The sequence below is a fragment of the Corvus cornix genome, chromosome 8 (assembly GCF_000738735.6).
Source record: "Corvus cornix cornix isolate S_Up_H32 chromosome 8, ASM73873v5, whole genome shotgun sequence".
In the NCBI taxonomy this organism is placed as follows: Eukaryota; Metazoa; Chordata; class Aves; order Passeriformes; family Corvidae; genus Corvus; species Corvus cornix.
In genome coordinates, this window is record NC_046338.1 from 22,629,070 (window position 1) to 22,643,656 (window position 14,587).

Consider the following 14,587-nt stretch of genomic DNA (forward strand, 5'->3'; position numbering starts at 1 on the left):
AAAGAAAAATATAAAGGGAACTTTTTTGCTTCCAATAGATCTTTGTAATATTTTGTTGAAGAACATTATAATTAAAAATACTGACAAAAGCTTTTGCAATTAGGCCATACCATTGAAGAAGTGAAGATTATGTAGAAAAGAAGCAGAGGACAGGTTCTGGCAGCCTTTGGTTTCATGCCATATAATGTAATGGAGTACTTGTTTTGATTTCCTTAATTTTTCAGGTTTAAGAGGCATGTTGAAATTATATTAACCTTGTGTCTGTGGTTATAAGGCTTAAAGCAATTATTTTTCCATTCTTTCAGCTCATAAAAGAAATTGACTTTTGTAAACTATGGTCAAGTAGGATGTTTTTCTTTGTGGTTTTGTTGCACAAAGACATGGAAGTGTATCATCAACCTGATGTTGCTAAGGGAAGAAATTTCTATCCAAGTGCTCTGGTCAGCATGCCTTGCTGTATGAAAGAAAAATCTCCCTGGGCTTTCTGTTAGGGTTCATTATTTTCAAATAATTAATTTGACCTTTTTAAATGCTTAAAAATTGCATTTAATTTTTCTTTTCTCACTAATAAGGGAGTTGAGATCATGCATAGAGGAAAGAAGTATAGTTCATATTTCATCGAAGTAGGAGAATTTATTTTTATAGAATGCTGTTCATAAATGTTCGTTATCAAAAATAGATGATCAGATGAGATCTCGGAGTATTCTACAGCAAAATGTGCTGGGGTCGTGTATACTGTTAACACAGAGGTGATAGCAAGGGACTGGAAAGCATTTAGGTGGTCTAACCCATTTGTGTGTGCAGTGTTATAAAAATGTTTTGCAATTTACACCTACTGTGTACCTTGCCTTTGACAAAATGCTAGGACAGTGTCCCAGTCCCTGCTGTAATTCTGGGCTGTGGAGCAGTTCCACAGCTCTGACGTTTGCAGAAACTCTGAACACTGCAGTGAGCAATTCTGTTTGCCTCTCTGTGCTGTGTTTCAGTGGTGTGTAACAGCAGGTTAACGTGATTTGAGAAGATAATAGAACAGGAGTCCTAGGTGAAAGAATGCTCAAAGATCAGATGTTTTAGGTGCTGATATGGTGGGTGTTTTACAAGGGCATGGAACATTCACACCTGTAAGCACCTTACAAAGGTGCACTACAGTAAATTTTATGATTGTATCAAGAATATATTGAAATGCAAATGCAATAGTGTTACACCTTAACCACTGTCAGCAATACCAAGCATTAAAAATGTCTGTGAGCATTACGAGGTTGGTGTTGTTTTGATTAATAGCCAGCACAATGTATGGTAAAGTGTGATAAAGACATTAATATGGTGGCTTTAAGGAAATCATTAAATCATTGCCTCTGTCTCTTCAGCTTGGCGAGAGTAAATTCATGATGGATTTCTGTGGAAGGTTTTTTTGGTTTTGGTTTTGTTTTTATAGGAGCCAGTAGTTAAGCATTTATAAAGACAGCAAAGATTGCTAGAAAATGCATTAACCATAACTGTGTTTGGATTTCTGCTTTTTCTTTACCCTAAGAATCAGGATCTGTTTCTAAAACCTTGCCAGCTACATACTGAGAACAGAGGTGTTACAAAGAAAACATAACCCTTCACTGGACTCACTGCACAAAGCAGTACTTGGCTTCTCTACCAGACAGGGTTTCCCCTGCAGCTTTCCTTTCCCTATCAGGGAGAATATTTCGGTTCTGCATACTGGGTTTTTTCAGTTGTAGTTAGCATATTTCCTGAAATATATAAATTTGCAATTTAAGGTCTGTCTGCAGTGTGCACTAAAGCCTTTAAGAAGAATGTCTGTGGATTTACACTGCACTGAAGAATGAAGTCTGTAGTAGTGTTACATATGGGTATGAAATGTTCTAAAAACCTTTCAGGCTCTATTTCCTTTCCAGCTCCCCCTTCTAATCTCAAACAACTAATATTAGCTATACTATTACCAATTCAGTAACATTCTTTGTGATAAAATTCTGACATGGGAAGGTGTGCTATTTGTAAATAAGGCATGATTTATATTGTTACTATTTATCAGACTTAATAGCTTAAACAGTGATGGTGGAAAGTTCTGTAGCATGTGGTCGCTGATGATGTCACTGTTAAAGATAACTTCAATCAACAGATGGCAAAAATGCAACTGATACCACTGTGTTTGAGGGTTTTTTCTCATACTCTTCAGTTATGTCTGATTTATCTGGGATTCTGTTTAACTGAGTGAGAGTATTGCACTCATGGGCTGCAGACTTGTGTTAAAATCTCTTAAATATTGATGTATCAGTGTGTTTGTGTTTACAATATTGGGGAATGTTTTTAGTTTTGGAAGTTAATTTAATCTATAAAAATGACTTTATAGGGAGACCAAAATTCTTACACATAATGTAACATCTGTACTACTGCACAGCATTGCACCACTTGTCAGATAGGTGGTACCTGCTCTGCCCAGACAAAGTTGGTTTTTGTTCTCCAGGCAAGCAGCAGGTCTGTTCAGTCCCCTGGGTATAAGAGGATGTAGAATTTAAAAATTGCAAATAACTACTGAAATCTGTAACAATTTACAGTAGTGGGAATGACATTAGAAAATGTTTCAAATGTGTTTTTGGTGCCTTGAAAATACTAAGAAATGTAAGTACTATGAGTTAGTCTGTGGTTAATGAAACTTCATGCAAGTGTCCAGCATAAAGAAACCATCTATCTATACTGTGTATCAGTGACGTGCTATTAAATTAATGGGGAAAGGTTTTATATGCTTTTTATTTATATGTAGAGATGTTATAAAAATGTGCAAGTCAGATCAATCGTAGTATTTTATAAGCACTGGAAAAACACATTGATATTTTATTAAAACACTTTTTTCCTCCTGTTTTAGTTACCTACCATGGTTTGAGGTATACTACAAGCTCCTAAATACCCTGGCAGATTATTTAGCTAAAGAACAGGTAATTTTACATATTCTAGTTCTTTGTGTAAAATATTTTCCTTGAAATAGTACTCACTATTTGCAATACTGTAAAGGGATTCTATACTGTTTAGAAGTTTAAGGTTTTAGTAGGATTTAGAAGCAAGTTATACCCCTCCTACTGAAATTCAAAGAATCTGAACATACAGCTTCCACAGTCACTTGAATCCCACATTAATCTTAAAAAGCTGCTGAAAATATACCTTTATAATGTGTCAGTCTCAGCATAAACAGGTCCTGTGTGAAGTGTGAGCAAGTGTCACCTCACTGGAGAGCTGTATGACGTATTGATTGTAAACTGTAGCTCTCTGGAACTATCTGATTATCAGTTTTGTTCAGAACTGTATAAAAGATGATGTACTGTTTCACCTTCATATTAACTAAAAACTACCTCTCGTAATTCTGACATCTCAAGTAACAAGACAAAATTACTTGCAGCATTTGGTAAAGAATCATGATAGTTTAGTTTGCATATTCATGAGCAATTAGATGTATTCCAGGATTACACAGCAAAGGAGCTACTGGCATCTGTCTTTGCTGAGAACATCAAAGCTATACCTTTCTGCTTTAACTATAGTAGTGTACTAGATTATAATTTTTTTTAAAAAGCATCACTATTTAGTCATATGCTGTAGACTGGAAAAGCTGACGTTTCAAAAATATATGAAGTATAGAATAAGCAATAATTACGCATTATAGTAGATGGACTGTGGAGAATGATGATACTTTATGTACAAAGATAAATAAGAAGGTTTGGTGTTAGATGTGTGTTTCAATAAAGTGGAATATATGTAAGTCTTACAAATGCTATAATTAGACCTTGGGTTTAGTCCCTATTTCACTGTAATAGAAAAAATTGTTACTAAGGTTGTGTTTGAGGGAAAGGGATAGGGATTGTCTTGATCAGTGGTGCTGGCATTGCACTTCTTACTTCAAGCAATTTAGGTAGCGGGGTTTGTTGTTTTATGTACTGAGAGCTGTTTTGGTGGGTTGGAAAGTTTTAGCAGTGCATGGAGGCAGTTTGTTACACTGCCTGGTGCCATACCTGTTGCTGAGGAGGCTGTGGGAGGACATTGCTCCCTCCTGGCCCAGGTACTGTTCATCTGACCAAGGGCTAGACCCAAAAGTCTTGTTCATTGATATGGGGTTCAGTGGCAGCATCATCTTCTTACAGGGAGAGGCAGAAGCTTGCTGTAAACTCAAAGCAGTGTGTTTAAAAGTTGGCCCTGGCTTGCAACTGATGCTTTTGGTTTTACTTTGGCAACATAAAGAATTTAATCTCCACGAACAAAACACCTAAACGGAATGAAAACCCCAAACCAGCAAACCCTCCAAGCACTTCTCTTTCCCAAGTAAATGTCCCTTCTAGAGACCAAAGTGAGGGATCCTAGTTAAACCAGGTAGCTGCAAGTACATTTTAGTAAACCTTATTAACTGTTTTATGTGTTTTGATGAGGCATATTTAATAAAATTTTGAATAAACCTATATCATGGCTAACAGTTTTAGGAAGATGATGTCCAGGATGTACAGACCAGCTAGACATGGTATCCCAGTTTTCAGTTGCAAATGGCTTAACTTGCAGATACGATCATTTTATGAGATACAAAGCTGGCCTGAATTTTATACTTAATATTTAAATACTTCACTATGAATTGCAATTGTTTTGGTCATTAAATATTTATATCTCTTTGTCAATATGTAGTTTGATGTGTAGTAAATAGTAATTAGTTTTTATATGATAATTAACTACCTTTAAAATATATTCCCTGCAGGAAAATGACTCAAATGATTTGTTAAAATCATTGTATAGCCATCCTGTGCCAAAGGTGAATGCTTTAGTCAGTTTAAGTGTGGTAAGTATTTTTTTCTTTTTTAATTCCTACTGACTATGAAATATTAGGTAAAGTTGAAAGAAGAAGAAACCTCAACCATTTGAAAGAGTAAATTTATGTTGCTTCCCATCATTAACTGGCTTGGACAACCTTTTTTTATTTTTTTTTCCCTCTGTGCAGGGTAGAGTTTGTCTTGTGTTGTTTTCTAAAAGTCATAGTCATAAAGAAGCAGAAATTTGAAGTTTGCTCTGTGGATGAGAAACTAAACTGCAGTAGGATCTGACAGTGCTAGAACTACTTTTTTGTGCCTCCAGCTGTTTCATGTAGACAATTTTGGTTTCTCCTGCTGTGCATCAGGAGACACTAACTCAGTTTTATTGCCTCTTATGTCTGAGTAGGTACAGTTTCAGGATTGGTCAAAAGTCTGTGAAAGCTGGCTGCTTTCCCATCTTCCTTCTCCTTTTCCCTAGTTTTGCTTAATCATACAAAAATTCTGTAGGAAGAGCAGAAGTACACTGTTATGTGAAACTTTCGGCACATCTCGATGAAAGAATGTGTCCAGGCCTCCTTTGCTTTTGTGCTCTGACTTTTTGTGATGTGACATGGGCTGTGGGGGAAGATGGTGTTGTTGCAGAAACATCTAAAAGGGGATATGTCATTGTTACAGTTCCTGGAGTTTTAACCAGAATTAGCTTATGGGTGCATGTTTAAACACACTTGTAGAGCCTGTGTGAAGTATAAAGCCAGCACAGAACCTCTGCTGTCTCCGAGACATTGTGCATGTTCAGAGCATCTGTACGGTTACTGTGCTTGCCAGAAACAGTGTGCAAATACCTGGGGCTTGGTTGAACCATCACAGTTTGCAGGACACAGAAAGAAGTGATTTTGTAAGGCTTTGCTTACACATGTACTGAAATATTGTTAGATTATTTGTCTTGACTTTGTGTGATTTCTTGTGACTTTTAGCTCATGTATTTTGGAAATGAGCCCCGTACTTCAGTTAAAGTGAGCACAGGTTCTAGAAAAGCTTCTGGCCCTATTATGAAGGCATAGAAAAATGGAGTCTACCACTTCTGTTCCAGCAGTTACTGATCCTTGCTGCTTAACTTAATGATTATTTTATTTTATTTTAATTTTTAATATTACAAATTCCTTGTTTTTCACTAGGCTATAGAGAGCTAATATTTTCTCCCCTTGTACAGTGCTAATTGACTGTATTTGAAAGTCCTTCCAGTCTTCTTTGTTGTTTTTCACCAGAACAATGAACTGGTTTTGAGGCTGCAGTTGGAATTGTTTCTGTTGATAAGTTTTTTCTTTCTGTTGTCAGTGTAATGTTTCAGTTCCTAGCGCCTTTGCCAAAAATACTTCTGTATATCAAATAATATTTTGCTATCATTAATTGCAGTATTACAACCAGTTACAATTTGGCAACTCTAAAATGCTTTATAAAATGTCCATCAAAGCTTCTGTGGCTCAGAGGGACATAGAGCACTTTTAAATATATTTTCCTTTGTATTTCTCACAAAGTTCACCTTTCTAGAACTTGCCAACCTCAAAATGAATGTTGTGGGGAATGTGGAGATGGCTGTTTTGGTGAATACAGCTGGCTACACTGGAACGACAGATTGCTTGCTCTTAAGTCAATAGTTGGTTTTATTTCAGTGTTGTCTGACTTTGGAATTGTTTTTTTTCCTCAATTATGTCTTGTTCCCAGTTATATCAAAGAGTTTTGTAATCTTTCTAGCTGAACGATGGTTATCTAAATGCAAACCTCTTGCCAAATGCTTGGCTGCAGGGACAGTCGAGCAAATATTGTGGGTTCAGATGGGGCAGAGGAGGGAGGAATGGGTCAGCTGGAATCCCAATGCTTGTTGGGTCTACAGGCATCTCTGTTTTTGTAATGCTGCAGGGAGCAGGGAAATATTTATTGCCACTTTCAGTTCTAGTCTTCTGTATTGATATTTCTTTCTTGGCCCTCATAAATAAATAAGTGACCATCAGGAGTAATAGCCTTAAAAATAATTGTGGAAATGACATCATGAGGTGGCTTTTCCTTGTGCCAGGATCAGTCTGGTTCAGATTTCATTCACTCAGATGTGCTGCAGGGTAAAGGCTCATAGGTGCTGCAGCAGGGTTTGGGTGGCAGCCCACAGTGGTCCTTAGGACTGTGTGTGCATAACCATGCATAAATTACATCCAATATCTGGATACATGGTGTTTCCTAGCAATCCTTGGTCAGGAGACACCAAAATACCTTTGTCCAGTTAGGGACCAAGTTCTACTCTCACCTGTTGGTCCCAGTAACAAATATTCTGCAGCTGAAATTTATGAGGTGGTTATTTGTTCTGTGAAACATGAGCTTAAAAATAATTTGGGTCACTTTCCTTTTTAAAAAAGTTTTAAAAATTTTGTTGTTTTTGGAAAAGCCAGCTAAGTCTGAGTTCAAATGGGGGAGGAATAAAAGGAATAAAACTTAACTTTCAGCCAATATTTTAAACATGGAATATTACAAGCAGTACAGCCAGCTTTGGCCTTTTTTGTTGGAAAACTCAAAAGTCAACTGTTCAATCTTTCTCTCATCTTGCATAAGAACCAAGAGATGATTTTTGCAAGTGAGCAAGTTTTGAAAAAACAGCCTTGTCTTGTATCGGTGAGTTTTAAAGGCACTGACTATCTAAAGCCTATCGTAATTAAAGAAATAATCACTTGCTATGGGATATTTCTGTTGATTTGAGGCTTATTTATACCTGTCCTTTGGGAAATTCTGCTGCTGTCTTTGGCCTAAAAGACCAGTCTAATATCAGCATACCTTTTCTGTTTAAGTCCAGCTTCAGAGCTATGTGTGTGTGCATCATAATGCTTTTGTAAAACCTGCTATGAAAATCAAACCCTTGAACTGATGAGCAAAACTTGCATTTTCCAGTGTCCTTTTTAGAGAAAACTTCATAGAGGACAGAAGCTATTGATTTAGTATCTCTTCCAAGGTCATACATCTTCCTAAGCGAGTTCACAAAGATGTGCAAGGACTCCATACCACAGTGTTTCTGCTGCTTTATGGCTCTTAATGACTGCAGTGATGGCTTTTGCTTCTCATAGTTCTGGCTTCCTTTTCTGTTTAATTAGTGAAATATTATTACTTTGTTAATTAGAAATGATTACTTCTCCAAGTTAATAACTTCATTACTCAGAAATCTTTTGATAAATATTCTGTGACCTTATTATGTATAGGGAATAATTTTCTGTTTTCAGTATACTTCTGAAGAATGCAGGCATTCTGTCTGAGTCTAATCTGAATATTTTCCTCTTCTTGACCGGAGAAAAAAATCTCTTTTTTTCCTGTGTTGATGTGAAACAATACCTGTGATATTTATTGTGCAAGTGGTATGATGTTTATGGGATGCCTTTTTTAAGCCAATTTTTTCCTTATTAACTATTGCCAAATGACCTAATTTGTGGGGAAAATTCTCTATTAAATGTATCAAGCTGGTTTAATAAGTCTCCTACACAGACTTAATACTATTAATTTTTTTTTCTTGAAGGCAAGACACATTTAAGTCTTATAGACTTTGGTTTGATATATCTTTTTCAAATTTGACTTGAAAACAAGCTATGTCTTTGTGTTGCTAATTATAATTGTAAAAATATACTGTAAGAACAAAAGAAGTCTGGAAAAATGTAAAAATTCTGTTAAAAACAAATGCTAAAACCCCAATAATTATCTTATTTACTTAGTATGCACTGAGGTTCTTTCTCCTTCAAGATTTAGACTAACATGCAAAAATGCCTTAAAATTTCTGAGCTAAATCCATGTCTGATAACTAATAAGAGCATTGGATTAATGAGGGTAATTTAAATTATATCTGGTTTTAGTTTAATCCATTTTATATTTACATCCTAGATGGCCTCAAACTAAGATGCATAAAATTGTTAATGTATTTCATAAATGATTGCAGAATCTCAGGCTTCAGATCTTGCATTACTGTTAGCACATTTTTGATACAAAGATGTTTGGAAAGAAAGGAGAATTGTATATCAAGTAATAATATTTCTGTTCTAATTATCTTTCTCATGTGAATGGTTTTTCTTTTCCATTCTAAATTTACATTTTGTCCTTTAACTTTTTTTTTTGTTGCAATTTTTAATTCAGTGCTTAATTTAATCAATGCTATTCTCAGGCTCGTGACAACATTTAAAGCTGGCTTAATTTCAGTGTTATTTCAAAACTGAAGCCTAGTATTTTGTTCCCTTGGTTTTGTGCTATGCAGAACCAGAGCTTGTCATTTCATGTTGTGATCTGCTTAATTCTTTGTCTAGCAGCAGCAAGAATGCTATTAGAGAAATGGCTATTTGCTTAAACACAGATGGGGTTGGAAATCCTAAATGCTGGGTTCTTAAGAAAATAATTCTTTTTCCTGTGTGCATAAATTATCAATTATTTTTTCCTATCGATTAGCACTCGTATTTCATTACTCCTGATATAACTGGATTGCCAACTATCCCTGAAAGTGTAAGTATTCCATTTCTTATTTAACCTCATTTTGGGCTAGGCTGAACTTTTGCTTTTATCAAGAGGAGATTTTTTTTTCCCAAGACCGTTTTTAGAAATGATTGATGTCTATTATTGCAACCTTTAGCTGGTAGTTACTGTTGCATTCATTAACCCCTTTTAAAGCATTAACAGGACATTTCTGACCACTGCTATATCCACCCTTTGCTCGTAGTTACTTGGCTTCTTTGCATTTACTAGGATTACTTACATAAAATATATTCCACTTCTGCACCTCGTGTTTTATTTGAATACTTGCCCTTTAGACAGTGCATTGCTAAGCTGCAAGTTCAGCCTTCAAGATAGACATTTTTTGTGCAAGAAGGTGTTGTTTCCGGCTTTTTGAAAACATGCTGTACCTGCTTACCCTTGGATGCTAACCAAGCACCAGGAACAGAGGTTTGGGGCTTTTTTTTTTTGGTTGTTGTTTTTATTTACTTTATGAAGACTTGCATTCTGTAAATGCTAAGTCCTGAACGGTGCTGTGGGTAAAGCACAAATGGGAAATCTTGGATCACGTTCTCTATGATATGTTTAGCTAGATAGCATCTCATAAAAGAGCTTTGAAAGGTCCTTTTTCCCCCTCTCCAGCCTCCAAATCTGGAATGGTATATGGCTGTATGAGTGTGTTTTTACACTTTCAAACAGTGACTTCCTTCTGGAAGTTAAGCTGTTGGGGTTCCCAAAATCATGCAGTGCCCCAGAGCTCATGCCTGGTGGATGATGGTGTTGGGGCAGCAGGGAGCTGCTCCCAGCTCCCCGCGGCGTCCCGTGATGCAGGGTGGGATGGGCCAGGGAAGGACATAGAGAAACACCAGTGGAGAGGAGCAGGAGGGTGCTGGTAGCAGAGAGGAGGCCTGAGGGTACATCTGTGCTGGTGAGAAGGAGTCTAAGATGGTGGCATGGACCATGTTGCAACCTAAGAGACCAGGGAAAGTTGCTGGATGGAGGAATAAGAGAGGACACTTGTTGCTAGGGCTCATTGGGCAGGACAGGGCTTAGTTTTTTAAATTTATGTCTTCATCTGTTTCACCTTATGTTTTGAATGCCTCTGTTTTTAAGGAATCTCTTAACTTACTGTTTGGGGTTCTAATAGAACATAGTTTTGGAGGCTAGAAGGTGTGTTATGGGCTCAAATTGAAGAAAATGTGGGAAAGCATCTATCTGGACCTGTGGCTGATGGAGGATCTTGCAATGATGCCAGTGTAGATTTATTTTTCTTGTTTGAGAAAGGTAAAGTAATTTTTAGCTGCCTTTCTATAATTATTTTTTACTGCATTAATAGAAGTCTCATCCTTTCAGTGTGAATCAAAATAGTAAGGTACTAATGGAGAGCTAGAACATGCAAGGAGTGAAGAGATGAGGTAATTACAGTAAACTGGCCATAAAATGCATTTTTTTACCTTTTGTTTTAAGGTTCACGTATTTCAGGGGCAGTAACTTTTCAGATGTAACAGAGAAATAACTGTGACTGTTTCCCAAAGACAAATTGGTCTGTACAAGATTGTGAACTGTTTTTTACCACAGCTTTTTCAGCAAGGAATCAGCACACCATTATCAACTGCAGTGTTGGAGGGTGTCTAAGATAAACTGGACTCAAATCCTCATGGTGCATCAGCCTCTGACAACCCCTTAAAAGTAGCACTTGAAAGACCAGAGGGTTTTTTCCAAAATTGAGTGTTTGTAGCCTTAAAGCTCTGGTTTTTATCTCTTCCAAAATTCTATGCAACATGGACCAAGTATAACTCTACTACTTCATGTCTTGAAATTAATAATGGGTTTATGAATTTGCATGAAGCTAGATTGGCTGTTGGATCTTTCTTTGTCTTTTCAATTTCTTTGGGGGGTTTTTTTGTGGGTTTTGGTTTGGTTTGGTTTGGTTTTGGTTTTTTTTGTGGTTTTGTTTTGTTTTGTTTAATGTTGCAATATATCCAAAAGGGAAGTCACTCTACTCTGAAGCTTTTCCTACTCATCTTGCCCTGGCTGTTTTTTCAGGGCTGGGAGGCCTTACTGTTGTGTGTTGGCCACATCCAGAATAGAATAGAATAGAATAGAATGTTAGTGTACAATTCCACTGTTGATGTCTGTCCTTCTGCTAGGGCCTGTCCTTGATAGACCTCCTACATGAACATTCAGTGACATTGTTGTCCCTGAGAACAGATGAACAGGAGTTCTGGTTGCAGATATGATAATGAATATGTGAAATTAAATATTTTGCATATTGGAGGCTGTATTAGTATATTTTCATACATGTTCTCCACTGTTTACAAAAAATTGCTGTTTTCCAGGCGTTTTTGCTGCTAGCTATTTTAGCTTATTCAGAGCTTGTGTGTCTCTGGCGCTGTGCCCTGCAGGAATAACTGTTACATTCAGCTGGAACACAGAGATACCCCCACCTTTTTCTCTTTTGCCCCCACTTTTCTGATGTCTGAACTATTAATGGGAGGTGCTGGTGGCTTTGCCTCTGATTAAACCCCACAGTGGGATTCTTATCAGGGGTGAAAAGGGTGGCTGCAGGAAGAACCCAGTACTTTCCACCAGTTCTGCTGGACGTTTGATGTCCTGGCACACACAGCTCAAGCAAAAGCTTGATGTTCTTCAACAAGCTGTTTTGCTGTACTTGAAATGGAATAAAATGTGTTGACTTTGGGAGAGCCTGGCTAAGTAGCAGTTTTATTACTGTAGCTGTGACAGACCAGTTATCACAGTGGTGGAAGATCCCTTCCTGAGTTGGAAGTAATGGTCACCTTAAAAGCATATGGGGATATTGGTATAATAACCAATCTCATAATCTTTCCAATTTGAGAAAACAAAAGGGCAAAATCTAAGTCACAAGCATAATGAAATGAGTGAAACATTAACAGCTTACACCACAGTTAACTTTTCATTTGCTTTAAAACCCAATTAATTATTTTTAAAGTGCACAAGTTTTGGTGGAAAGGGATTTCTTTAATAGTTTGGGGTTTGTTTTTTTTCCCCACCTACTAATTTGACAAAAATGTTCACAAGTAATGTATATCAAATGTTCCACTTAGCTACTACTGTTGCTATATTATTAACTTCTTTTTTATTTAAACAGAGAAACCTCACTGAATATTTTGTTGCTGTGGATGTGAACAACATGCTGCAACTTTATGCCAGTATGTTGCATGAGAGACGAATCATTATTACCTCCAGCAAACTAAGCACTGTAAGTACTTCACACATCTCCTTTTAAGTAGGATATATTGAACATTTCACAAAATGACCTGCAGACCTTTGTGGTTTTAGATATGTTCCATGTGTACTTAAAAGACAATATCTACATACTCTTCTAATATATGGTTTTAGTCTGGCTCTTGAAGTACAAAAGTCTGATTTATGTAAGACCTACTCAGATACATTAAGTCAGGTTAATTATTTTTCTTATCGGGAGATGAGAGTTCTTTAACTCTCCCAAGTTCATTTTTGTGCCTTCTAACCTAAAAAGAATTCTTAAGGGCTATTATAAGATCTTTATTATTCACTTGTGGCTTATTCCATTGGAGCTACTTGAAAGAAATCAAGGGTCCCTAATAATAGCTGCTATCCTAACGTGGTAATAGGTAGATTCATCTTTGTTAGAGTGGTTTGGGAGTGCACACTGTAATATCTCTGATTTGGAGCAGCTCTTCAGACTGTCAATAACGTACAACTCAAAATAGCGGTTTTTTAATTAAAGGTTTTAAGCTGCTGCTCACATTAAAATTTTTTTCCCCCCTCTTATGCCTTCTTAGACTGCATTTTGCATTTTGTTTGGAAAGTATGCCTAAATATTCAGATGCCATTTTATTTTACTCTTCACAGAATCTTACAGGTTTTTAAAATCCCCTGTATTTTGAAAATACTCGCAAGTCAATTTTGCATCAGTACAAGACTGTCACTTTATAACCAAGTTTTACTCATAGAGTATAATTCTTACACAGAATCTTTAGCTTATTAAGCACTGTTACCTTAATTTTTTTGAAGAATGCTGAGTAAAACATTTTGCTTGATATGCTGTCTGTGGTGGAAAATCATTTCTGTGTTTCTGAACACTGGTAATTGCACTACCAAAGAAATGAACACATGGGTACAAGGTTGGATATAGTACTAAAAATTACTATTTTCAAAGACTTGCAAGTGCTGTAAGGAGTGAGAATTCGCTGATTATAAATAGTGGATAAAACTCCTTTCAATTTTTTTGAGTCCAAAGTAAATTGAAGCTAGAGAAGATTCAGAATTGCCATAAAGGGCTGACAGGTTTTACAACTGCAGGTTGTAGTAGTGATTATATAATTTCCTTATTATTTTTTAAATACCACGGTGTTGGGTCCCTGGATCTGTGACCAGCACTGCAGTTAGGGCAGTGCACAGAGGCAGCACTTGCCCTGTGCTCTGCAGGGTGTGGAGCCAAGTCAGTCCTGGGAATTGCAGTGAAGCAAACACGGGGTCATACAAGCAGAGGCCATGTGAACAACGGAAAGCCAGCAAAATAAATACTAAATGAATTTAAACAATCTTCACATTACTAGTTTCTGATATATTTTTAACAACCAAAGATTCTACTTTTTCCTAGGAATTTTCTGTATTTTATTAGAGGGGGTTTTTTCCCCTCTCCATGCTCCCCCTTCCCTTCCTGAAATGGCTAGGGCAAGAATTGTGCTTTACAACACAGTAGTAAGACCTGAATGGGCAAATAGATTTTGAAGGGAAAGCTCTTTCAAAGAATCTGTTTTAGCAGAAGCTCACATGATGTAGCAAAACTGGGGAATCAGAATTTTTTTTCACTTTGCCAGTCTGAAACACTGCTTGCTATATTTAAGGGGAAAAAAAAAAAAGGGGGGGGGGAAAGAAATACACCATTTAAAAAGCTCAGCTCCAATGATGCCCCAGTCAACCTTGTTTTACTGCTCCAGTAGAGAGGAGATAGGAATCATGATGGCAGCTCTGAGCCCATGGAAGATTCATTCTGCAGGTGAGCACGTGTCTGTCTGCTTGACACGATTTAGAATTGTACTCTCAGCCTACATTTGGATCTGTTTAAGACTTGTTTTTGTTAGGCTGAACATCCCAGCTGGTCTCTATTGCTATGATGTGACAAGCCATGAGGAAGCACCAGAATTAGACTGTGCTGATCTAGACTACCTTATTTACATGATCAAATTCCTTTTTGGAAGTCATTACAGAACAACAGATAGAATATTCTGGTTGTGAGAAATTTCCACTTTGTTTACAGTTCAGCTGTT

The 14,587-nt window shown here is 36.9% G+C and overlaps 1 protein-coding gene across 2 annotated transcripts in view; it reads left to right on the plus strand.

Annotated features, from left to right (window-relative positions):
- DENND1B (DENN domain containing 1B) overlaps positions 1 to 14,587 on the plus strand; it is a 153,702-nt gene that overhangs the window by 70,794 nt on the left and 68,321 nt on the right. Inside the window, exons 6-10 of one of the 2 annotated variants that reach the window (XM_039555816.1) lie at positions 2,873 to 2,942; positions 4,736 to 4,816; positions 7,386 to 7,445; positions 9,249 to 9,302; positions 12,421 to 12,531. In XM_039555816.1, the coding sequence (XP_039411750.1) occupies positions 2,873 to 2,942; positions 4,736 to 4,816; positions 7,386 to 7,445; positions 9,249 to 9,302; positions 12,421 to 12,531 (376 nt within the window). The remainder of the gene's footprint in view (positions 1 to 2,872; positions 2,943 to 4,735; positions 4,817 to 7,385; positions 7,446 to 9,248; positions 9,303 to 12,420; positions 12,532 to 14,587) is intronic. The other variant, XM_039555817.1, reaches the window with a different exon arrangement.